Here is a 27494-nt window from a genome sequence, read left to right on the forward strand (position 1 = left end):
GATGATACAAACAGAGAGATATACCATGTTCTTGGATTGGAAGAATCAACATTGTGAAAATGACTATACTACCCAAAGCAATCTACAGATTCAATACAATCCCTATCAAGCTACCAATGGCATTTTTCCACAGAACTAGAACGAACAATTTCACAATGTGTATGGAAACACAAAAGACCCCGAATAGCCAAAGCAATCTTGAGAAAGAAAAACGGAGATGGAGAATTCAGGCTCCCTGACTTCAGACTGTACTACAAAGCTACAGTAATCAAGACAGTATGGTACTGGCAGAAAAACGGAAATATAGATCAATGGAACAGGATAGAAAGCCCAGAGATAAACCCACGCACATGTGGTCACCTTATCTTTGACAAAGCAGGCAAGAATATACAATGGAGAAAAGACAGCCTCTTCAATAAGTGGTGCTGGGAAAACTGGACAGCTACATGTAAAAGAATGAAATTAGAATGCTCCCTAACACCATAGACAAAAATAAACTCAAAATGGATTAAAGACCTAAATGTAAGGCCAGACACTATAAAACTCTTAGAGGAAAACACAGGCACAACACTCTATCACAAAAATCACAGAAGATCCTTTTTGACGCACCTCCTAGAGAAATGGAAATAAAAACAAAAATAAACAAATGGAACCTAATGAAACTTAAGAGCTTTTGCATAGCAAAGGAAACCATAAACAAGAAGAAAAGACAACCCTCAGAATGGGAGAAAATATTTGCAAACGAAGCAGCTGACAGAATTAATCTCCAATATACAAGCAGCTCATGCAGCTCAATATCCAAAAAACAAACAACCCAATGAAAAAATGGGTGTAAGACCTAAATAGACATTTCTCCAAAGAAGATATACAGATTGCCAACAAACACATGAAAGGATGCTCAACATCACTAATTATTAGAGAAATGCAAATCAAAACCACAATGAGGTATCAATTCACACCAGTCAGAATGGCCATCATCAAAAAAATCTATGAACAGTAAATGCTGGAGAGGGTGTGGAGAAAAGGGAACCCTCTTGCACTGTGGGTGGGAATGTAAGTTGATACAGCCACTATGGAGAACACTATGGAGGTTTCTTAAAAACCTAAAAATAGAACTACCATATGACCCAGCAATTCCACTACTGGGAGTACACCCTGAGAAACATAATTCAAAAAGAGTCATGTACCACAATGTTCACTGTAGCACTATTTATAATAGCCAGGGCATGGAAGCAACCTAAGTGTCCATCAGCAGATGAATGGATAAAGAAGATGTGGCACATATATACAATGGTATACTACTCAGCCATAAAAAGAAACGAAATTGCGTTATTTGTAGTGAGGTGGATGGACCTAGAGTCTGTCATACAGAGTGAAGTAAGTCAGAAAGAGCTACAACTACTGAGCCCGGGTGCCACAGCTACTGAAGCCCGCACTCCTAGAGCCCATGCTCCACAAGAAGAGAAGCCACCCCAATGAGAAGCTCACACACCGCAACGAAGAGTAGCCCCTCCTCATCGCAACTAGAGAAAGCCTGTGTGCAGCAACAAAGACCCAACACAGCCAAAAATAAATAAAATTAAACCTTTTTAAAATAAATTTATTTTATTCTATTTTATTTATTTGGCTGCTGTGGGTCTTCGTTGCTGAACGCGGGCTTTCCCTAGTTGCAGCGAGCAGGGTCTACTTGTCGTTGCGGTGCGTGAGCTTCTCATTGCGCTGGCTTCTCTTGTTGCGGAGCACGGGCTCTAGGAGTGCGGGCTTCAGTAGCTCTGGCACTCGGGCTCAGCAGTTGTAGCTCGCAGGCTCTAGAGCGCAGGCTCAGTAGTTGGGGCGCATGGGCTTAGCTGCTCTGCGGCATGTGGGATCTTCCCGGACCAGGGCTTGAACCCGTGTCCGCTGCACTGGCAGGTGGATTTTTAACCACTGCACCACCAGGGAAGTCCCAAAATTAAACCTTAAAAAAAAGAAAAAAAAAAAGCAGTTGTTGGTTACCAAGGATTTCCTTTAAAAAACAAAAAGAAGGTCTTCCCTGGTGGCACAGTGGTTGAGAGTCCGCCTGCCGATGCAGGGGACACGGGTTCGTGCCCTGGTCCGGGAAGATCCCACATGCCGCAGAGCGGTTGGGCCCGTGAGCCATGGCCGCTGAGCCTACGCATCCGGAGCCTGTGCTCCGCAACGGGAGGGGCCACAGCGGTGAGAGGCCCGCGTACCGCAAAAAAAAAAAAAAAAAAAAAAAAATAGTACAACTAGAGAGAAGCCCGCACGCCACAACAAAAGATCCTACATGCCTGAACGAAGATCCCGTGTGCTGCAACTAAGACCCAATGCAGCCAAATAAATAAATACATAAACAAACATTAGAAACAAACAAACAAAAAAGCATCATATGGTAAAACACTTTACTATGGGTAAAGTCCAACATAGGAGAATTAATAACTTTTTGGTCAGAGCTTCAAGTTTTAAATTATTCATAGAAAGGGCCTTTCTCAGCTCATTTGAAAACAACCAATAGGTTTCCTCAAAACTACATAATCCAAACACTTCATTCATTGGCATCAGTAAATGAATCAAAAGATTTCAGATCAACCATTCTTTCAGAGTACACTGCCATGGCTTAATGTACTGAGTATATGAACAGCCTGCCTCCTTCTCCCGATCACAAGCATCTCCGTCCGCCTTATTCTGTCTTACCTCTACCACGAGCTCTCTTGCCACGGTCTGAAGGCTTGTCCCCTTGATTGCAATCAATTCCATTCTCTTCACCTCTAACTAAGGAAGAAAAAGAGCACCCCTTATACATAATCAAACTAACAGCTATTACAGCTATTAAAGACAAGGACAAAAAGACTCCCTCCACCCCTCAACAAAAAAAGGCTTTTTAAAAAAAGGTTAAAATTTAACCAAAGGGTTTGGAAAACAAGAAAAACCAAACCAGCGTGGCTCAAAAAACTGAATGACAGCACAACCTGCTTAATTCATAGGTGAAAATTCAAAAAGAAATTAAAATGATGTACCACCTTTATTTTCTGTTTTGACGTGCCCTCCTGTAAAGTAAGTTTACTTCCAAAAAAAAAAAACCTTTGTTATGTAACCATACACAACAAAATCTGCTCATTGGTTAAGTTCAAAGCCTGGAAAGGCATAGATTAGCAAACTGCAATACCAAGGAAACACTGAATTCTTGGGGAAATCATTGTTAGAGAGAGGTTTTTCCAGGTTACTGTCCAGAAGATGCCAACACAGTCTTTTCTTCTCCTTATTTCTATATTGGCATTAATGACTCTGTATAATACAGAAATTTTATGAACAATATTGGCACAGCTTGCTCCCCTCATCTCTTTTATGGCTTAAGTATGTGAGTTGTCAGTGAGACCTTCCTTGGTCACTGTCTTTAAATTTGTCAAACCCGTACCTATAATTCCCATCTCTCTGCCTTTGTTTTTCCCCAGAGCATAATTTTCTACATAATGCCATTAAAATATTACAATATCAATATGAAATGTTACTTCTCTTTTTTATTGTTACATCTCACTCTACCTCCCTTAAAAGATATTTTAGAAGGGCAAAGATTTCTGTTTTCTTCATTGCTGTATGACTTGAAGACTATCGACCACACTGTAGATACTCAATAAACATCTGTGGTATAAATAAACTAGCAAAAGTCTATAAAGGAACATGTTAAATATTTATCATCATTTAGCCACTTTGGTACGTCTGCATAGGAGGTGGTGTTGTTTTGGGTGAATGATGCCAAAACCTGAGTCAAATGGAGAGAACTGAGAAAAGCCTTTCCTATTCAACAACTTTCCTCTTAATCTAAACCTTGCATATATCATGAGTATCCGTAAGTGGGGAAGAATAAACAGCTTTAGTTACCAGCCAACAAAAAAACCTTCTTTAAAATTAGACGATGCACTTGATTCATAACAGAAGGCGGTCTTAAGACACAACACAAATACCTACAGCCCAGGTCAGTGCTAATATGAAATTGTATCACTTAGGGTTCTAATAAACTACTTAGTTGTAGCTCATTACTAACTGTTAAGTATACTAACAAATATTGCACTGAGAAAGTGGATTTATAGGCATTCATTGGATCATTCTGTCAGCTTTTCAACATGTATGAAAATTTTCATAAAACCAAAGGTGAGGAGAAAGGTCTGTACTTACACTCTCTCCCACGATTGCCACCTCTTACTTTCCGGTTGTTGCTTCCGCGTCCACGGCTCACTTCTCTCTCACTTCTCTTCTCTCTATTCTCTTTGTTTTCTGAACTTTCTTTTCCAAAATTCTTCTTCTTCCCTCCTACAGTCTCCCATGAAGTCTATCGAAAATAAGAGCATTTATTCAGAGTTACCACTCAAAGTGTGGACAATCATCATTTATCTTTCAGACCTAATTACGCATTTATCTTTCAGACCTAATTACGCATGCCTTACAGCTTGCATGCCTACCATTTTAATTCTTCTCCATAAACGTACTGTACTCTCTGATGATAACGACAGCAAATCTCTTGTTAGGTTCCTGTTGCTACAGAGAGCACAAAAGATTACAGCAACTAGTTGAACTGACAACATACTATATGTTGTCCCACCACAGAGCCTTTTCCTATGCTGATAAGCATAAAGTAAATGTTATTTCCCCAAGCTCCCACTCTATGCCATCCCCACCTACCTCAGTAGTAGCCATGGCTACTGCAGACAACAACAAGGTAAGAAGGCAAACAGGATGAAAGAAAAGATGGACCATGGAGTAATCCTAAACAAACCAGGGTTTCAAAGGACTTCCCCTCTGCCTCTCCATTTTCCCTATAGCCTTCTCATCTCCAAACAGGCAAATGCCTTTTGTGTCTGTATTCAGGCCCTAATTTGCTAGTTTCTCACCTTTTAAGAAAACAACATGCCAGATCTAGCCCCAACTGTGTGACTTCTAGGTTCAAGAGGTAACCAAAGGGCTTCCCTGGTGGCACAGTGGTTAAGAATCTGCCTGCCAATGCAGGAGACACATGTTCCAGCCCTTGTCCTGGAAGATCCCACATGCCGCGGAGCAACTAAGCCCACGTGCCACAACTACTGAGACTGTACTCTAGAGTCAGTAAGCCACAACTACTGAGCCTGCGTGCCACAACTACTGAAGTCCATGCTCCTAGAGCCCATGCTCTGCGACGAGAAGCCACCGCAATGAGAAGCCCAGGCGCTGCAACGAAGAGTAGGCCCTGCTCGCTGCTACTAGAGAAGAGTCCGCGTACAGCAACAAAGACCCAATGCAGCCAAAAATAAATAAATAAATAAATTTAAAAAAAAAAAAAAAAAAGAGGTAACCAAAGAGATCTTTATGTAACTTTCAGCCTAGAACCACCTCCTTTAGGTTCAGTCCCAAATGAGGAGAGGAAGTTGAAAGTCTTTATTGAGATAGAACTGGCTGATCATGTAAAACTTAAAAGATTCACCCAGCCACCAAAGAAAAGGAGTGATGAATCTGTGGGAGCTAAAGGAAAGGCAACAGGAAAACAGTATTCAAGCCTATCTCTACCATATAAAAGAAAATACGCCCTCCAATTAATGATTTGGAAATATTTCATTTATTCACAGTGATTTTTTTTTAATAAGAAAGCAGTTAAGCCCTTCAGTTCATTTTAAAAATAAGGGAGAACTATTCTACACTGCATCCATTAGCAATGAGGTGAACACCCCCCATAGTTTATAAAACCCAGCAAATACATGCCCAAGTGTCAGCAAACAAAAACTCTTCAAAATTTTATTTCCTCACTTAACATGATATATTTTCCCAACAAACTCACATATTTGGTAGTTCATCATGTTGGACCAGTGTAATCTTGCATAGAATTTTACGCACAAATACTGCTATACTCAAATAACGAAATATTTTCCCAATTATCATTAATTTTTATAATTACAAATTTTATTCTGCTTGTTTCCTATTAAATAAAAATATACTCATTTCAGTTTTGAGCTTGTCACAGTAGTTCATTTTAATACAGCCTGTGCCTAAAAAAGCCTACCCCTAAAAACGAGAACTCGATTAAACCTAAACAATGATAAGGAAGGCACTTTTTGATGTGTTCATCTTTATACCCCACTTAGGTGAATCATTATTTGTTTTAATCTGCTCTGAACTGGTTTGCTCAATGAAAAAATACAAATGAAATACTGTGTAATTTCCATGTAGAAATCAAAAGATTAGGGCTGACACCTGCCTCTGGTGTGGCTTTAGCTGCATCCTTCCTAAAATAAAAGGGAGGAGCTTTAGTGTGCATGTGCATTCCTCAAACTTGATTAAGCTTAAAAAATTTTTTTTTCTTATTTTATATATCTGTCAGATTGTCATGAAAATGTGTCTGTAGAATATTCACACATAAGCAAATAGAGATACCAGCAAATCCTGGTTTTCTGTTAGTCTAGAGATATAAGGAGTGGTAAAAGGTGACAATTGAGATGAAGAAACATGAGCTGTGGAGCCAAGAGAAGTTTTTCAGGTGGTGAAAATGTCCACAGGCCCAGATAATTTTGGCAACTGTGTAAGGCTGGAGTAGATGACCAAGTTCTCTTTCAAGTCTTCAGATTCTACAACTTCATGAAGAAAACATACATAACAAAAACAGTCATTTCAGGTTAGTGTTCTTTCTGGACTTAAAACATATATGGAATGGCACCCATAATCCCCCTCTGCCACCACCCCCGAATAAGGTGAAGTTGAAAATGTAATATGGAACTGGAGAGAAATCTTAGCATTGCAAATCAATTAATAATACTTACCGTGTCTGAATTCCCTTCCAGCAATATATTGATAGCTTTGTTGACATCTCCATTACAGTCATGCAAAGCCACTATGCATTCATCCTGATTTTTTCCTGTCACTTCCATAAGCTGTTGGAATTACAAGACAATGATTAGGGAAACAGAAGAATGGCACTTGATATTAATCCTAAGATTCTACTATATAAAGACAGAGATTATGCAATCCTTCCACATGAAGATGGCCTTTTCAAGACTCTGAGATTACAATCCAAGATCAGGTTTACCTGTTTTGGGGGCCTACTCCATGTCTTTCGACCAATACTGGTAAAGTCAAGCTATAAATCAACCCTCCTCCAAGCTGACAAAGTATCAATTCTTAATCGGCAGCACATACATACATACCAACATTCTCAGAATACTCAGGATGAGCTACGTGACTGCTCAAACTAGTTCAATGGCCTGGGACTCCCATATTTCTGAGCTACTCAAATATTAAGTGGAACTATATGTTTCCCAAAGACCAAGCATGAGTATGTGGCCACAATTAGCCAAACATCCAGTCCAACTGTTTGCACTGTCCAACAGTCCAGTTGACTCCATCAATGTTCCATACATGGGCTATCACTGCTTGGATTAGAACACTGCACATATAAAATAATTTTTAACACCCTAAAGTCTCACAATTAGAATTTGGCAAAGCAATCTACAGATTCAATGAAATCCCTATCAAATTACCAATGGCATTTTTTACAGAACTAGAACAAAAAATCTTAAAATTTGTATGGAGACACAAAAGACCCTGAACAGCCGAAGCAACCTGGAGAAAGAAAAACAGAGATAGAGGAATCAGGCTCCCTGACTTCAGACTATACTACAAAGCTACAGTAATCAAGACAGTATGGTAATGGCACAAAAACAGAAATATAGATCAATGGAACAGGATAGAAAGCCCAGAGATAAACCTACGCACATATGGTCATCTTATCTTTGACAAAGGAGGCAAGCATATACGATGGAGAAAAGGTAGCCTCTTCAATAAGTGCTGCTGGGAAAACCAGACAGCTACATGTAAAAGAATGAAATTAGAACGCTTCCTAACATCATACACAAAAATAAACTCAAAATGGATTAAAGACCTAAATGTAAGACTGGACACTATAAAACTCTTAGAGGAAAACATAGGCAGAACACTCTTTGACATAAATCACAGCAAGATCTTTTTTGACCCACCTCCTAGAGTAATGGAAATAAAAACAAAAATAAACAATGGGACCTAATGAAACTTAAAAGCTTTTGCACAGCAAAGGAAACCATAAACAAGACGAAAAGACAACCCTCAGAATGGGAGAAAATATTTGTAAATGACTCAACGGACAAAGGATTAATCTCCAAAATATATAAACAGCTCATGCAGCTCAATATTGAAAAAACAAACAACCCAATCCAAAAATGGGCAGAAGACCTAAATAGACATTTCTCCAAAGAAGACATACAGATGGCCAAGAGGCACATGAAAAGCTGCTCAACATCACTAATTATTAGAGAAATGCAAGTCAAAACTACAATGAGGTATCACCTCACACCTGTTAGAATGGGCATCTTGAGAAAATCTACAAACAACAAATGCTGGAGAGGGTGTGGAGAAAAGTGAACCCTCTTGCACTGTTGGTGGAAATGTAAATTGATAGAGCCACTATGGAGAACAGTATGGAGGTTCCTTAAAGAACTAAAAATAGAATTACCATATGACCCAGCAATCCCACTACTGGCCACATACCCAGAGAAAACCATAATTCAAAAAGACACATGCACCCCAATGTTCACTGCATCACTATTTACAAGAGCCAGCTCATGGAAGCAACCTAAATGCTCATCGACAGACAAATGGATAAAAAAGATGTGGTACATATATACAACGGAATATTACTCAGCCATAAAGAGGAACGAAACTGGGTCATTTGCAGAGACATGCATGGACCTAGAGACTGTCATACAGAGTGAAGTCAGTCAGAAAGAGAAAAACAAATATCGTATATTAACGCATATATGTGGAATCTAGAAAAATGGTACAGATGAACTGGTTTGCAAGGCAGAAATAGTGACACAGATGTAGAGAACAAACGTATGGACACCAAAGGGGGAAAGCGGGGCTAATAGTGGTGGGATGAACTGGGAGATTGGGATTGACATATATACACTAATATGTATAAAACAGGTAACTAATAAGAACCTGCTGTATAAATAAATAAATAAGAAAAAAATTAGAATTTGGCAGCTAACACAAAACTCACTCCTGGACATACTATTTTCTCAAGTAGCCTCAACAGGGTGCTATGTTTGAAATCAAAGAAATCTCCTTGGTGCATTCCCTTTAACAAGGGATAATTAAGCTACTTAATATTTTCAACACAAGGATTAGGCACAATATAGGTTTCTCAGTTATCAGTGAACAAATGTATGATTTAAATATCTGCTGTGTTTTAAGTATCTTTAACTATTTTAGTATGTATCAGCTGCAGTTCAAAACAGTTTGACCCCCAACATCTGAAGCGATTTCTCTGTGGTCACAAAACAATTAGCCTTTCGGGAAGCCAGGTCTCCTGGTCTTATAAATACAGCTCTTTACACCACATCATTCCATCTGATTTCCTCCCTGTGTTACCCAGCAAGGTTCTATACATTCTACAGCTTTCCCATGCTTCAGTCTTTGGATGTCTACTAATAAGGTCAGATTTTTATCAACAATCTATAGTAGGTCAATACCCATCACATGCAGTTGTTAAGATGCACAGCAGGGACTTCCCTGGTGGCGCAGTGGTTAAAAATCCACCTGCCAATGCAGGGGATACAGGTTCGAGCCCTGGTCCTGGAAGATCCCACATGCTGTGGAACAACTAAGCCCACAAGCCACAACTACTGAGCCTGCATGCCACAACTACTGAAGCTCACGCACCTAGAGCCTGTGCTCCGCAACAAGAGAAGCCACCGCAATGAGAAGACCAGGCATCACAACAAAGGATAGCCCCCACTCGCTGCAACTAGAGAAAGCCCATGCACAACAACCAAGACCCAATGCAGCCAAATAAATAATATTTATTTAAAAAAAAAAAAGATTTATAGTAACCTTCAAAACTCCCCCAGTGATTGGATTAGTAAGAGAGAGAACCATCGTTAAAACTTAAAGCTCTGGGGCTTCCCTGGTGGTGCAGTGGTTGAGAGTCCACCTGCCGATACAGGGGACGTGGGTTCGTGCCCCGGTCTGGGAAGATCCCACATGCCGCGGAGCGGCTGGGCCCATGAGAAATGGCCGCTGAGCCTGCGTGTCCGGAGCCTGTGCTCCACAATGGGAGAGGCCACAACAGTGAGAGGCCCACGTACCACCAAAAAAAAAAAAAAAAAAAAAAAAACTTAAAGCTCTGAACTCCCCTACCAGGGCTCTTTTTTGTGTATCTGCTATGCTACTCAGATAAAAGGCAATATAATATGTAGAAGTATGTCTCAAACAATTCATAAATCTCATTCCAGCGAATAAGTTCTATGATTTTTAATAAATAATTTTTGTGGCTTTCCAAAAATATCACCATTAAGTCTAATGACAGCAACTATAAGTAAGAAGAGTTTACATACTAAAGGGCTAAAATAAAGAATTCACCAAGGGACTTTCACTCCAAGGAATTACTGGTAGACCTCTACCAAGGTAAAGGTTGTTATTGCTTGGTTTCTAGAATCTTGAAGGGAAAAGAAGTCTTATCAGGAAAGAAGAATGTGAAATTAAAATAATATTACATCAGTGAAGTTCTAAGTGAAGACATCACCCTAAAATTTAATTTTATAACTTTTCCAATCTACGTTTGGGACCACCACAATATGTGAAAAGGCAGATCAGCTCTTCTGTAACACTGAACAAAATTTTCTGAGAACCTGCCATATACTAAATATACTTTCTATGCACAGGTATATACAATGCCATTGTACTTTCACAAATGCTCATTGTTCACATGTAACACTAGTAACTCAGAAAGGTTCTACTGCCAAAACTCCTTCGCTCTAGCCACCAATACAGGTATTTTGATTTTGAATCACAAGTTCAAAATCCAATTATTTACAACTCAGCAAGAAGCATAGTTTAAAATAAGAATCTCTAGTGAAATTATCTTTTTAAGCACAGTAAGAATAGATTACAAAAATGACAGTATCCTTTGCCAGAAACATACCTGTTTAACTTTAGCTTCAAACTCTGAATCATTTTTATCAAAGATCACTTGAGCAAGACGCATCTGTTCAGCTGTTGCCTGGAAAAGCACATACAACTGTTCAAGATTGGAGCACCAAAAATACAAGTTAGATGCCAAAATCTGGTATAAACAGATAAACACTCTCTATCACTGTGGTAACAGAAATACTGATTAACTAAAAAAAAGGACTCTGAATTTAGACCTCTTAAATGTATACAGTGTATTCCCAAAAGGTAAATAAGCATCAAATTAAATAGCATAAAGGTCCCAGTCCTTTGATCAAAAGACCTGAAGTCCTGTTCATCTTCATTAGCCTTGTGACTCATTTGAATTTTCTTTTTTGAATTTTCTTTCCCCTGGGCAGATGAAGTTACAGCGTAACAGAAAGTGGAAGAACAGGAAGCAGTGGAAACAACCGCCAGGATACAGGCTTAGACACAACCTTGCTGTCAAAAAGCAAAAACCCTCTGCTATCAACTCAAAATAGGTCAGTTCGGAAGGGAAAAGGCTGTATTTATCTAAATAAAAATTATTTTTTAAGTTACATTTTTATTTTTAACCACAATTTTAAAATGGTTTTAATTTAACAGAATTTTAAGGAAGCAACTTTCAAACGCTTAGTCAACTATGTAGAAAACTCTTTTCCAGTTGCTTTTTTCACTCAAAATCCTTCTTAAAAAAAAATTCAAATTACCGAATTTTTGAGGTTTCCTTTTGTAGTATTTCTGGCAATTAAAAATTAGAAAGGTATTATTTATTTATTTATTTATGGCTGCGTTGGGTCTTTGCTGCTGTGCGCGGGCTTTTCTCTAGTTGCGGTTGAGCAGGGACTACTCTTGTTGCGGTGTGCGGGCTTCTCATTGCGGTGGTTTCTCTTGTTGCGGAGCACAGGCGCTAGGTGTGCGGGCTTCAGTAGTTGTGGCTCGCGGGCTCTAGAGCACAGGCTCAGTAGTTGTGGCGCACAGGCTTAGTTGCTCCGTGGCATGTGGGATCTTCCCAGACCAGGGCTCGAACCCGTGTCCCCTGCATTGGCATGCAGATTCTTAACCACTGCACCGCCAGGGAAGCCCAGAAAGATATTTTTTAAATGAGGAAACTTTGGGGAATTCCCTGGCAGTTCAGTGGTTACAACTCCGTGTTTTCACTGCCAAGGGTGTGGGTTCTGTCCCTGGTCAGGGAACTAAGATCCCACAAGCCATGTGGCACAGCCAAAGAAATAATAAAAAATAAGAAATTTGAAAAAGGTAACTCTTGTGCAATCAGTTAATAGTAACATACCAACCACTGCTAGCTAAAATCTTTACTAACTCCCAACATAAATATTTTTAAAGTTAAATCATTTAAATTACTGAATGAGCTTGGAGGGGAGGGGAGACCCACCAAGTGCTAATAATAAACAACTTTTAAAAAATATATTTATGTATGTATGTATGTATGTATGTACGGCTGCATTGGGTCTTCATTGCTGTGTGTGGGCTTTCTCTAGTTGCGCAGAGCAGGGGCTATTCTTCTTTGCAGTGTGCGTGCTTCTCATTGCGGTGGCTTCTCTTGTTGCGGAGCACGATCTCTAGGCGTGTGGGCTTCAGTAGTTGTGGCACGCAAGCTCAGTAGTCGTGGCTTACAGGCTCTAGAGCGCAGGCTCAGTAGTTGTGGCGCACAGGTTTAGTTGCTCTGCAGCATGTGGGATCTTCCCAGACCAGGGCTGAAACCCGTGTCCCCTGCATTGGCAGGCTGATTCTTAACCACTGTGCCACCAAGGAAGTCCCAACAAACAACTTGTCACCTTTGCTTTTAATATAGATTCATAATAATCTCAATGGGGGTGGAGGGGGAGAGGTTGTTAGTGTTTTTTACAATGTAAAAACGCTTCTCACAAGAGCTTTCCAGTCCATGTTGTTGGTTGATTATACAAGCTCCAGCTACCTTTGGTCTGTTCCCTCCAATCCAATGGCCAATCCTTTCATCCCAACCTATGCCTGCTGTGACCTCAGTTGTAGTGTTACATTACACCCAGAAAGATGTTTGTACAGTTTCTACACACACGGCAAATTTTACCTCAATTCTAACCAGTATATATAAGGGCCTTCTTTACACACACCCTCAAGTGAGAAGTCCCAATGCAGCAGCCAAAAGGACCAAGGTATGAAATAACTGAATGAAGTAAAAAGGAAAACCAAAGGGGAAGGTGAGTTCTGGAAGACGGCACTTCCACGTTATACATTTGAGCTTTGGGTAGTGGCAACCTTTTATGAAAGTAAGCCACTGGGATAAAAAAAGAATATATATATATATATATATATATAACTGAATCACTCTGCTGTACAGCAGTAATTAACACAACATTGTAAATCAACTATACTTCAATAAAAATAAAAAATAATTTAAAAATTAATAAACTAAAAAAAAAAAAGTAAACCAATGTGGCCCTCAGTGCTAAAACCCTGCATGATTAATTTTTGCCCGTTTTTCCTGATAGCAATCACTTCTACTCTGAATTTCAAATCTAGAAATTGTACCTCACACATATTCATTGAGCCCTGCTGCAACCCAAGCAATATGAATGTTCATCACTTACCATTAAATTTCCTTAAATTACAAAATTTTCACAAAGCCCACAAGAAAATAACAGTGACCCATAAGGTAACTATCTAATACCAAAAACTATTTATTTGGTACTTACATATTTTTCTCTTATATCAAAAACAAAATACTAATCACACTACTTTGTAGGAATACATAATCAATTGTAAATACCTATATCATAATGCTTATTAGCTGCATACAAGTCTACTGGATAGGTCTTGCATTTTACTTACTCTGAATTCTTCATTACTACCCAAACACTACAGGGAGCCATTATTACACCTAATACATCCAGGATAGCTTCCTTAGAATAAATACAAAGATGTAAAACTACTAGGTCAAAGAAGTATATAGAAAAATGTTAAAAGTAGTTTCATACCATCTGCTCAAAATGCTCTTCACAAAGGCTGCAAAACTTTATACTCAATTAACAGTGTAAAAGAGCCTGCTTCCTCAAACTCCAGTCTAAAAAAAATGCAAATTTAACCAATTAAAAATGATCTCTATTTGATTTGATTTTTACTTCTTAGATCATTAGAGTAATCTTTTAAAAATACACTTACTGGGACTTCCCTGGTGGCACAGTGATTAAGAATCCGCCTGCCAACGCAGGGGACATGGGTTCAAGACCTGGTCCGGGAAGATCCCACATGCCGCGGAGCAACTAAGCCTGTGCGCCACAACTACCAAGCCTGCACTCTAGAGCCCGCAAGCCACAACTACTGAGCCCACATGCCACAGCTACTGAAGCTGGTGCGCCTAGAGCCCATGCTCCCCAACAAGAGAAGCCACCGCGATGAGAAACCCACGCACCACAACGAAGAGTAGCCCCTGCTTGCTGCAACTAGAGAAAGCCCGTGCACAGCAACGAAGAACCAACACAGCCAAAAATAAATACATAAATAAATTTTTAAAAAATAAAAATACACTTACTAATATGGCAATGATAAAAAGACTATAAGAGGGAGTCGTAGAGCTGAAAACATCTTCATTTTGCAACCATCACAGTAAAGCCTATTTCAAACAAGAATCATCAACGAATGCTGATTCTAAAGGGGAAAGCTTGATGAGGAAGAGGTTATTTACACATGGTCTCAAAGTGTCTCCACAAAGATTATTTTTTAGTTGCTGGCAGAAATCTAGTAAACAATAAATTAGGGGAAATGGGAAAACCTGGACTCAGTGATCAAAATTAACATCCTCAGGGAGGGGCAGAGAGACATCATGTGACTCTACATATGGTACTCAGAAATACTCAATGTCAGTTAAACAGCACTCCTGAGATCTATAACCTGAATCTCATCAGAAGGAAACATCAAAACACAAATTCAAATTGAACGTTTTTTACAGTAATTGGCCTTCTTCAAAATTGCTATTATTTCAGAAGACCAAGAAAGGTTAAGAACAGTTCCAGATTAATGAAGACTAAAAAAGCATGTCAAGCAAAGGGGATGTGATGATGCTATACTGGAAGAAGGAAACGTGCTATAAAGGGTATTACTGGAGTAACTGACATTACTGGAATAAATGAAAGTTCCACATTGACAAAACTGGAATATTAACTGTAGAGATAGAACACTGTAACAATGATACATTTAAGAAATTTGATAGTGGAATTATGTTTGTATAAAGAAACATCTTTGTTCTAACTTTATAGCAAACCTAAAATCCTGTGGACAACAACAACACAGGATAAAACTAGGTGACAAGGTATCCCTTACAAACCTCAAAATACAAAGAGGAAAAGAAAAAACAACAGATACAAGATCTGCATGGTAATAATTGTGGCAGAGGCCAGCACTGGGGTGTTTGACTGGCCTAAGAACAGGAAAACCCCAAGTAGCCAAGAGGCACTTACTGGAAAGTAAGGTGGGCCAATTTGAGCACAGCACCTGGCACTATAGGGTTTTGACAACTCCAACATCAAACTATGTGTGAGGATTGCAGAAAGGTTTAAATAGGCTGGGGTAGTTACCATCATAAACTACTGAAACTAACCAGCTAAGGTTCCCATCAAGAGAAAATACTGGGAGTAAAATTAAAACTGGGCCACATATATAGAAAAATCTAAAAAAGTCCACACTGGGGGAGGAGAACAAAGACAGGAAATCTCAGAAAGCAAGCCAACATAATTATTCAGAAAAAGAGGAAACACTATGCAATTAGAAAAGCCACTTTGAACCATGGTGCCATGTTAAAGTCCAAGAAGACTCATTTCACATAAAAATGAGCAATAGAAAATTAAAGGTCAAATCCCATACAAAGTTACTATAAGAGAAAAAGAATATAAGCAGGATAATACCCCCCAAAACCAATGACAGTACACCAAAAAAAGGTGCCTAGGAAAAAAGCAAAACTGCTATCTTCTGTTTCAAAATGCACTGAAAGACTGAGCATGAAGAAAACAATAAAGACATAAAAGAATAACATTTTATATCTAAGTTTTTCTAATTCAGAAATGAAAATGAAGACTAAACTAGAAGGAACACAAAAATAAACTTAACAGTTAATGCTACAAGAGAAATAAAAGGTGAAAGAGGAAAAATACTTTAAGTAAAAAATTTAAAAAAGGAAAAAGAAAAGATAAAAGAATGGTAGAAAGAAAGTGTCAAATGTTGAATGTAGGCAAAAGACAACTCAACCTGAATCTGTGGAGAATACAAGTCTCTGAAGAAGACAAGGACAGAAAGGAAACAGTACAAATGTTTAAAGCTAAAATTCAAGAGAAATGTCTGGAAAGCAAATAGAATAATGTTCAAATTTGTGAAAGAAAACACACCATACTTAAGAACATCAACCCATAACAACCCATACTGAGAAATTTTCTAGTAAAATATCTGGACTCTAAAAAATATCCATCGTGCATGTAGGCAGAAATGACAAAAGACTTACAAGGGAAAGAAATCAGTGTGTCATTAAACTTGTCAAAAGCAGTGCTTTATGCAAAAAGAAAATTAAGTAACATTTTAAGATACTCAAGTAAAGAAAATATGAGCCTAGCATTTATAGAGAGCAAAACTGACTTTATGCTCAAATAGAAAGGGCATAAATTGTTACCAGCACGGAAGAAAACAGGAAAAAGGCTTATTCTCATGAGCCTTTCCTGAGGAATCAATAACAGCATTGGCTTCAAACAACCAAAATGACTAGAGATACTGACCTAAGTATTAATGGTGACTGTTAAGCATATACTTATTGTAGAAGTAAAACTAAATGATGTCTCAAATGGAGAAAGTACAGTATACAATGGGCACATGAATAGGGTATGTAGATACAGTATAATATTTAAAGGGGGGTAGAGGGGGAATCTTACAAGTTTCAGATGGAGCTTACCGGCTGATTCAGGTGCAATGGGTACCAAAGGCTGTACCCTGGAGCAGTGGGTGCACCAATCTGTCCTTCAGGCTGGCATTAGCAGCCACATCATTTTTTCACTTGAGGACCACCTCTATCAAGTAAAATATGCTTTGAAGGCTATTAATGGAGGCGGTCTTGTATTAAGGCTCTCACAGTGAAAAACCAAGTAGTAACCATCAATAAAAGAAAGCAGATAACAAGTTACTAAATTCCAGCAGAGTGACTAACTTATTCTAGATAACCAAAAACGCTGTGTCATGAAATAATGGAATGACAGCTGACAATGGTTCCCAGGTACAGAGTCACATTATGAGACAGCAAACAGCAAAAAAAAGGATGGCTATGAGATCCCTGTTTGTGTCGAAGAATTGTAGACACTTACTTCCCAGGTCCATACACAGAGTGCCTCTTGGTTGTTGAATAATTTTCACCAATACTAATAAAGATCAAGGCCCTCAGATGTGCAAGTGTGATCATCCTGCAAGTTACTATCAGTTTAAAAGCTACTACAAAAGAAGCTGAAGCAAATAAACGAAGCAGTTTCCTTGAAATTTCAAGTCGGCAGAAATTATTCAGTTAGACATTTGTTCTATCAACTGACTTCAAGATAAAGTTTAAAATTCTAAATTCAGAACATTTTTACAGAATCAGAGACTGATACACACGTTGTTGCTCCAGCAAAGGATGTAAACATTTATATCAGGACTCCCCTGGTGGCGCAGTGGTTAAGAATCCGCCTGCCGGGCTTCCCTGGTGGTGCAGTGGTTGAGAGTCCGCCTGCCGATGCAGGGGACACGGGTTCGTGCCCCGGTCCGGGAAGATCCCACATGCGGCGGAGCGGCTGGGCCCGTGAGCCATGGCCGCTGAGCCTGCACGTCGGGAGGCTGTTGCTCCGCAACGGGAGAGGTCACAACAGTGAGAGGCCCGCGTACCGCAAAAAAACAAAAAAAAAAAGAATCCGCCTGCCAATGCAGGGGACATGGGTTCGAGCCCTGGTCCGGGAAGATCCCACATGCCGCGGAGTAACTAAGCCCATGCGCCACAACTACTGAGCCTGTGCTCTAGAGCCTGCAAGCCACAACCACTGAGCCCACGTGCCTAGAGCCCATGCTCCGCAACAAGAGAAGCCACCGCAATAAGAAGCCTGCGCACCACAACAAAGAGTAGCCCCCACTTGCCCCAACTAGAGAAAGCCCGCACGCAGCAACGAAGACCCAATGCAGCCAAAAAACTTAAATTAAAAAAATATGTATATATATAATTATACCATCCCCTGGTTCTGAAGAAACTAGTATTCTCAGTGTAGAAGTGATCAAAATGTAATATAAAAGAAGTGAAAATCCTGTAGTCCCGAATTTGAACTATCAGCGTTACTAACTCATAAGGCATTTTACTTTTAACTGTCCACTGGAGAGACCTATAAACAATGACAAACCCAGTAACAATAAACATCAGTTACCAGATTGAGGTCTCTAAGTGCCATTTCTTACTAAAAGATGCCAGGATTCCTTAGAGCAATGTCTGATCTAGGTACACAGCAGGAATTATACAAAATAAGTCTGGAATAACTCATCATACCAGTTTATGAAGAAACCATCAAAGATTACTAGAAAGTCAAAAAGCCCTCAGGAGCCAATTTGAAGAGACCTGGCCAAAGATAGGATAATTTCAACTTCAAAAAGGGTAATAACTAGAAATAACTGAAACCCTTCAAATGTTTAAATTCATAGGTTCACAATAATATTTTTAATACTAATTATTCACCTTTGGAGGATGACAGGTAACCAAGTAATTACTTTAAAAACCTATAAATAGGGGCTTCCCTGGTGGCACAGTTGAGAGTTCGCCTGCCAATGCAGGGGACACAGGTTCGTGCCCCGGTCCGGGAAGATCGCACATGCCGCGGAGCGGCTTGGCCCGTGAGCCATGGCCACTGAGCCTGCGCGTCCGGAGCCTGTGCTCTGCAACGGGAGGGGCCACAGCAGTGAGAGGCCGTGTACGAAAAACAAAACAAAACAAAAAAAGCCTATAAATACACTCTTCAAATGTGCAATGGTCAGGAAAAACAAGGAAATACTGAAAAACTGTTGCAGATCAGAAGAGATTAAGGAGACATGAAAACAAATCCTGGAACAGAAAAGAGAACTTGGGACTTCCTTGGTGGTCCAGTGGTTAAGAATCTGCCTTCCAATGCACAGGACGCAGGTTCGATCTCTGGTCAGGGAACTAGATTCCACATGCCATGGGGCAACTAAGCCCGTGCACTGCAACAAAAAGATCCCACATGCCACAAGGAAGATCCCACGTGCCACAACTAAGACCTGACTCAGCCAAATAAATAAATAAATATTTAAAACAAGAAAGAAAAGAGACCTTAGTGGAAAAACTAGGGAAACCCAAATAAAGACTGTATTAATTTAATAATATTGTGCCAATGTTATTATCTTATTCTTGACAAATAATTATATAAGACAGAAGTTAGTAAACTATAGCCTAAGATCTGATTTTTGTACGATGTGCCAGCTAAGAAAGGTTTTAAAATTTTTTAAATGTTGTAGGGACTTCCCTGGTGGTCCAGTGGGAAAGAATCTGCCTTCCAATGCAGGGCACACGGGTTCGATCCCTGGTTGGGGAATTAAGATCCCATATGCCATAGGACAACTAAGCCCATGCGCCACAACTACTGAGCTCAAGCGTCTCAACTAGAGAGCCTGGGTGCCGCAAACTACAGAGCCCATGCACTCTGGAGCCTACACACCTCAACTAGAGAAAACCTGCAAGCCACAACTAGAGAGAAGCCCGCACGCCACATTGAAGAACCCGCATGCTGCAACAAAAGATCCCTCATGCCCCGCAAGCTACAACTAAGACCCAACACAACCAAACATAAATAAATTAAAAAAAAAAATGTTGTAATACAACAAAAACAAAGAAGGAACATGCAACAGAGATTGTGTGTGGCCTGCAGAGCATAAAATACTTGCCATCTGACCCTTTTTGGGAAAAGTTTTCCAACATTTGATATAAAATGTTAGCATTAAGGGAAGATTGGTACATGTTGTAGAGATCTCTGTATCATTTTCCAACTTTTCAGCAAATCTTCCAAAACACTCATTCCAAAACAGTTTTTTAAAGAAAGAAATAATAGAAACTACAGTAGAAATAAACGAAATAAACAAGAGAAAAACAACAAAATTGACAAACCTTTTAGCTAGAACAACCAAGAAAAGAGAAGCCTCAAGTTATTAAAATTAGGAATGAAATAGGGAACATCACTACAAACTTTAGAGGAATAAAAAGGATTATAAGAAAATAACCATGAACAAGTGTATGCCATCAAGCTGGATAACCTAGACAAAAATCAACAATTTTGTCTAAAAAGGCAAATTCCTAAAAAGACACAAACTACTGAAACTGACTCAAGAGGAACTGAAAATCTGTTAACAAGTGATTGAATTCGTCATCAAAGAAGTTCCCAGAAAGAAAAACCCAGGCCCAGATGGCTTCACTGGTAAATTCTACCGAACAATGAAAGAACATCAATCACCAATTTTTCACAAACTTTCCCGAAAAAATAGAGAAGGGAACGTTTTCTATCTCATTCTATGTGGCCAGTATTACCCTGATACCAAAAGCAAAGACAACTAGAGAAAAATATCCCCCCACAAAATCCTAGCAAACCTTACCATACCAGCAACTTACCAATATGTACAATGACCAAGTTAAGTTTACCCTAAGAACACAAGGTTGTTTAACATTTTAACGTAATACACCATATTAATAGAATAACAGACAAAACCCACATGATTATTTCAGTAGACATAGAAAAACAATTTGATAAGATCCAATACCCTTTTAGGATAAACAAACAAAAAAACCCCAACAAATCAGAAATAGAAGGGAACTTCCTCAACCTAATAAAGTCAACTTAAAAAACCTACAATTTTAGAGAATGGACTTGAGGCTATGGGGAGGGGGAAGGGTAAACGGTGACAAAGCGATAAAGAGGCATGGACATATATACACTACCAAACGTAAGGTAGATAGCTAGTGGGAAGCAGCCGCATAGCACAGGGAGATCAGCTCGGTGCTTTGTGACTGCCTGGAGGGGTGGGATAGGGAGGGTGGGAGGGAGGGAGACGCAAGCGGGAAGAGATATGGGAACATATGTATATATATAACTGATTCATTTTGTTGTGAAGCTGAAACTAACATACCATTGTAAAGCAATTATACTCCAATAAAGATGTTTAAAAAAAAAAAAAAGAAAATGGGAAAGAAAAAAAAAAAAACCTACAATTTAACATTCTACTTAATGGTGAAAGACAACTGAAAGCTTTCCTCCTAAGATCAAGAACAAAATAAGGATGTCTGTTCCAGCCATTTGTACTGAAGAGTCTAATCAATGCAATTAGACAGGGAAAGTCCTTAGGCAATTAAGCAAGGAAAGTAGAATATATGCATGAACTAAATTCTTACAGCTTTAAAATATTAGTACACACAGACACACACTCTCTCAGAAAAATGCCAAAACTTGAGAAAAACACATTAAAAGTATTATACAGGATAGGGCCAACAGCAATTTGGTAAATAACCATCATGAAACTATTCATCCATGAAGCATTATCTTTCTATAAAATCAAAAAGTTTCTATTATAAAAATTATTAAATCATAAAGTAGAGCTTCTGTTTTATCGCTAGAAAGATCTTAAGAGGTAGTAATACAGTTCAACTCCATACTGTACCCCTAAGTAATTTACTCACGCTTTATGCTAGGTGTTACTGGCACAAACCTCCTAACTACCAGAGGTGTGTAGTATCCAGTATATCAATCATGCTGCCTCCCAACAAGGGAAGAAGCTATTTGAACAGTCTAAGAATGCAATCATGACAGTCTAGGCTAGTGTGGCCACAAGAAGGAAGGAATGTAAAAGGAGATGTTTCTCCTGTCACTTTACATTTGAAGACTGAGAAAAGTGACTACAACATGCACAAGAACTGGGAGAACCCAGTCTGCATTAGTCATAGGAAATCTTCAAGAATCAAATGAAAACAGGCACAGAGAAAGATGGAAATGAGAGTTCCGGGCAAGGTGGAAAGCAGTCAACGGTACATTAAGAAAATCACCAGAACTCTAAAGCAGGTGTCTGTACCAAGAAAATAAAATGAGGGACTTCCCCAGTGGTCCAGTAGGTAAGACTCTGCGCTCCCCATGTAGGGGGCCTGAGTTCGATCCCTGGTCAGGGAACTAGATCCTACATGCTGCAACTAAGAGTTCGCATGCCGCAACTAGAGCCGGCATGCCGTAACTAAAGATCACGCATGCTACAGCTCAGACCCAGCACACCCAAAATAAACAAATAATTAATAAATAAATAAATATAAAATAAAAATTATGTTTTTTTGAAAAATAAAATGAGCAGAACTTTCTGGGATGAGGGTGATGTTCTGTATCTTGATAGGAGACTGGGTTACACAAGTATATGCATCCTACAAAAAATGATCTGATACACTTAAAATGTCTGTATGTAAATTTCACATTAAAAAAAGAGAAACCTAGATAAATATTAAACTCTAGTTAATGATATATAAGCTAAAGTGTTCAAGGGTAAAGTATGTCTTCACTTTGAAACGCATCAAAAAAAAATAAGATAGCATGATGGATAGCTAGTCAGATGTGGTAAAACAAATACAGCAAAAAAGGTAATTGTGAGTGTATGGGTGTTTGCTGTACAACTCTTTCAGCTTCTCATTATATTTGAACATTTTCATAATAAAATGTTAGGGGGGAAAAATTTCAGCAGATCAAAAAAAGAGGTCTGGAAAAACGTCAAAAAGAAAGGGCAAGGGACTTCCCTGGTGGCGCAGTGCTTAAGAATCCGCCTGCCAATGCAGAGGACACGGGTTCGATCCCTGGTCCAGGAAGATCCCATATGCCGTGGAGCAGCTAAGCCCATGCACCACAACTACTGAGCCTGCGCTCTAGAGCCCGCAAGCCACAACTACTGAGCCCATGTGCCACAACTACTGAAGCCCACGCACGTAGAGCCTGTGCTCCACAACAAGAGAAGCCACAGCAATAAGAAGCCCGCGCACAGCAATGAAGAGTAGCCCCCTCTCGCTGCAACTAGAGAAAGACCGCGTGCAGCAACGAAGACCCAACAAAGAAGGAAGGAAGGGAGGGAGGGAGGGAGGAGCAAAGGAAAAGAAGGGGAAAACACAGATGTTAAACAGCAGCTAAAATAAAAAATATAAACGAAGACAGAGAAAGACAAGTATTATATGTTATCACTTATATATGGAATCTAAAAAATAATACCGGACTTCCCTGGTGGTCCAGCTGTTAAGACTCCACACTTCCACTGCAGGAGGTGTGGGTTCAATCCTTGATCAGGAAAGTTCCGCATGCCACGCAGTGCAGCAATCAATCAATAAATCAGTCAATCAACCAGTAAAATAAAAAATAATAGCAATGAATCGATATACAAAACAGAAATGGACTCAGACATAGAAAACAAACTTATAGTTACCAAAGGGGGAAGAAAGCAGAGGAGGGATAAATTAGAGGAGTACGGGATTAACAGATACAAACTACTTTACAGAAAATAGTTAAGCAACAAGGATTTACTGCAAGAAAAAGGGAACTGTATTTGATATAATAACCTATAATGGACAATAATCTGAAAAAAATATATATATATATATAAAACTGAATCACTCTGCTGTACACCTGAAACTAACAATGTGTAAATCAACTATACTTCAATTAAAACACACACACACACACACATATATATATAATAAAAGGGAAAAAATCCAAGAAAGTGAACTGCAAACCAGTTGTAGAAATTCACTCACTCACTGTATGATGTTCATTAGCAGAATGTGCCTGGTTCAAGACTTCTCACACAGAAAATATGGCATATAGAAATTTCACAGAGTATAAGATACACCAAAGCCAGGGACTCTGGCTGTAATATCTTTCTGAAAAGGGATGTAGGATCAATTAAAAGTAATAGGGCAAAGGGGAAGATAACTACAATAATAGCTCTAAAGGCAGGAATATTTAAACTTAAAAACTGCCAGAGAATTGCCTGTGCTTCCTAAATGTATACAAATTACAGAAACAAAGAAAGCTCCCCAATTCTATTATCTTATAAAATATTAATAAGAAAACACTCAAGTTGACAGACTTCCAGTAAAGATTATAAGCAGAATAGTTATTACCAACAGCATTTTGCTGTAGACAACAGTCTAGGGCTTCTACATATTTATTTTCATTTTATTTTTTTTAACATCTTTATTGGAGTATAATTGCTTTACAACAGTGTGTTAGTTTCTGCTTTATAACAAAGTGAATCAGCTATACATAAACATACATCCCCATATCTCCTCCCTCTTGTGTCTCCCTCCCACCCTCCCTAACCCACCCCTCTAGGTGGTCACAAAGCACAGAGCTGATCTCCCTGTGCTATGCGGCTGCTTCTGTTGTGCCCACACATTTCTAACCCTGAAGTCACTATTCAGTACCATATGTAAGGTAAATACCAATTACTAATTTATTCAGACTTAGCTTTTTCAGCTTAAATACTGTGATTCTTTGCACTTCTCTTCAGTGATATCATCTGTTTTATTCCTAAGAGATTACAGACCACCTAGACATAACTTCTGAAAGCACAGCTGATGCACTTGACAGTGGTTTAACAAGTACAGTATTGCAATACTAGCATAGCACAGTGATGAAGTATAAAACGTTTTAAATCAGAACTTTATTTTTTTCCTTTGCTGACTGACCTAGTCCAGAGAAAATTACTTTAAATATTCGAAAACCAAAGCACCAAACAAATTAGAGTATGATAGGCAAGTTGTCAGGCTGAGCTCCAGAATGTGTCAAGAGATCTGTACAGTTTGTGAAATCAGAGGAAAAAGCAGAATAAAGGGGTAAGTTAACAAGGTTATACACCCTCCCCTACAACAAACATCAGTGACATTTACCATACAACTGTCAAGTGGAAAAAAACTCTTGCCAAGAAAAATAGCATTACTAACTCTCTTTCTCTGGATCTCTCTTTCATTCACTTGGCTCATAAGAAGCTAAAGCTACTTTCACAATGAAGAATGTGTTCATAGCTTTTCTAGTGGAGCCAAATGTTTTGTGCTGGATCTGTCACCCAGTAAATTTGGAAAATATAATGAAGTAGGATTTTTTGTTTTTAATCATCCTTATGCCCACCATCCAAAGATAAGCATTATTAATATAGCCTACTAGTCTTTTTTCTTAAATGTTTCAACAGTTGTGCTATAATATTGGGTCCTTTCAATAACCGGGCCTTTTCCATCAAAATTTCAAATATTATAATCACTTCATAACTTATGTGGAATATACAATAAAAGCTACCACTTCCTGAACACAACTTATGCAATTTCTAATTCCTTCCAACCATCCTGCAAAGTAAATATTGTGAGAATAATAACGGGAAACCTCACTAAAATGGAATCAGGAGGCCAGAAAGGGAAGCTCTCATGCAGTACCACTAGAGGTCAATTACAGGAAAAACTATCATTGTAGGCCCCAATGGGAAAAGATGTACACTGCATCCCTACAAGAAATCAACTACTCCAGCAACTCAGCTACTGAGAAACCCTTATTACCCTGAACCTCACTTTTCTCTAATGGACTTGCTCCAAACAACCTGAAACCCAACTTCCTCTTCCTCTATAAAATAAGGTTCCTCTGTTTCTGGGACTCGCCTATGGTTGTTTTTGTTTTGTTTTTTTTATTTCTTTGGCTGTGTCGGGTCTTACTTGTGGCACGCTGGATCTTCGTTGAGGCATGCGGGATCTTTCACTGTGGCGCGTGGGCTCTTCGTTGCGGTGCGCGGGCTTCTCTCTAGTTATGGCATGTGGGTTTTCTCTTCTCTGGTTGTGGCGCAGGCTCCAGAGCACGTGGGCTCTGTAGTTTGCGGCATGCGGGCTCAGTAGTTGTGGCGCGCAGCCTCAGTTGCCCCGCAGCATGTGGGATCTTAGTTCCCCGATCAGGGATTGAACCCGCATCCCCTGCATAGGAAGGCAGATTTTCTACCACTGGACCACCAGGGAAGTCCCTTGCCTATGGTTTTTGCCGTGGCTTGCTTGTTCTGAATTGCAATTCTCTGCTATTCCCAAATAAGCCCATTTTTGCTCATAAAATAACTTTTATTTTTAAGTTCAATATTACCATACTTCATTTTACATTTTTTAAAACCGGTTTTTTATCTCCCCACATGATACTATATAATCAAATGACAAAACTGATTACGAGTTTATAAGACAAACCTATGTCCTATACGTCATAATATGATGCATTAAGGACAGATCATCAGGACTTCCCTGGTGGCGCAGTGGTTAAGAATCCGCCTGCCAATGCAGGGGACATGGGTTCGAGCCCTGGTCTGGGAAGATCCCACATGCCACAGAGCAACTAAGCCCGTGCACCAAAACTACTGAGCCAGCACGCCCTACAGCCCGTGCTCCACAACAAGAGAAGCTACCACAATCACAAGCCCACGCACCACAACGAAGAGTAGCCCCCGCTCGCTGCAACTAGAGAAAAGTTCGCACACAGCAACAAAGACCCAACGCAGCCAAAATTAAATTAATTTAAAAAAAAGATCATCGTTTCTGTGGTATTTCTACCAAAAATGCATAACCCCCCTCTCATCATGAGAAAATATCACACAAACTGAAATTGGGAGACATTCTACAAAAAAATGGCCTATATTCTTCAAATACATCAATGTCATGAAACAGAGACCACATTAAAAGAGACTAAAAAAGGGACTTCCCTGGTGGCGCAGTGCTTAAGAATCCACCTGCCAATGCAGGGGACACAGGTTCGAGCCCTGATCCAGGAAGATCCCACATGCAGCGGAGCAACTAAGTCCATGAGCCACAACTACTGAGCCCGCGATCTAGAGCCTGCGTGCCACAACTACTGAAGCCCGTGCGCCTAGAGCCCGTGCTCCGCAACAAGAGAAGCCACCGAAACAAAGCGTAGCCCCCGCTTGCTGCAACTAAAGAAAGCCCACGAGTGTGGCCCCCACTCCCTGCAACTACAGTAAGCCCGCGCACAGCAACAAAGACCCAACACAGCCAAATAAATAAAATAAATATATAAATAAATTTATTTTAAAAAGAGACTAAAAAGAATTGACACCTGAATACAATGTATGATCAAGGACTTAATTAGCTAAAAACGACACTATTGGGACAATCCGGAAAATATGAATACAATGTACAGGTTATATTAGATGAGTTAACATCCTGATTTTTGATAACTGTACTGTGATTACGTAAAATAAGATCCTCGTTTTTTAAAAATATACACACTAAAGTATTTAGGGGTAAAGATGCACCATATCTGCAACTTATTCTCCAAAGGTTCAGGGGAAAAGCTGTGTGTAGTTTCTCCTTTGTAGAAGGAGAGAGAAAAGGATAAATTAGTAAACATGGTAAATATGTAAAATCTGGGGGGATATGGAAGAAGGATATTCGAGAATTATGTATACTACTCTTGAAA

The 27494-nt window shown here is 39.3% G+C and overlaps 1 protein-coding gene across 2 annotated transcripts in view; it reads right to left on the minus strand.

Moving 5' to 3' along the window:
- UBAP2 (ubiquitin associated protein 2) overlaps positions 1-27494 on the minus strand; it is a gene marked incomplete at its 3' end in the record, with an annotated part of 125751 nt that overhangs the window by 58520 nt on the left and 39737 nt on the right. Inside the window, exons 3-6 of one of the 2 annotated variants that reach the window (XM_082842553.1) lie at positions 10976-11071; positions 6780-6890; positions 4174-4327; positions 2695-2772 (exon numbers count right to left, since the gene is read on the minus strand). In XM_082842553.1, coding sequence (XP_082698679.1) covers positions 2695-2772; positions 4174-4327; positions 6780-6890; positions 10976-11071 — 439 coding nt within the window. The remainder of the gene's footprint in view (positions 1-2694; positions 2773-4173; positions 4328-6779; positions 6891-10975; positions 11072-27494) is intronic. The other variant, XM_082842554.1, reaches the window with a different exon arrangement.

The sequence above is a fragment of the Leucopleurus acutus genome (genome assembly GCF_964270905.1).
Source record: "Leucopleurus acutus genome assembly, chromosome: 7".
Lineage (NCBI taxonomy): Eukaryota > Metazoa > Chordata > Mammalia > Artiodactyla > Delphinidae > Leucopleurus > Leucopleurus acutus.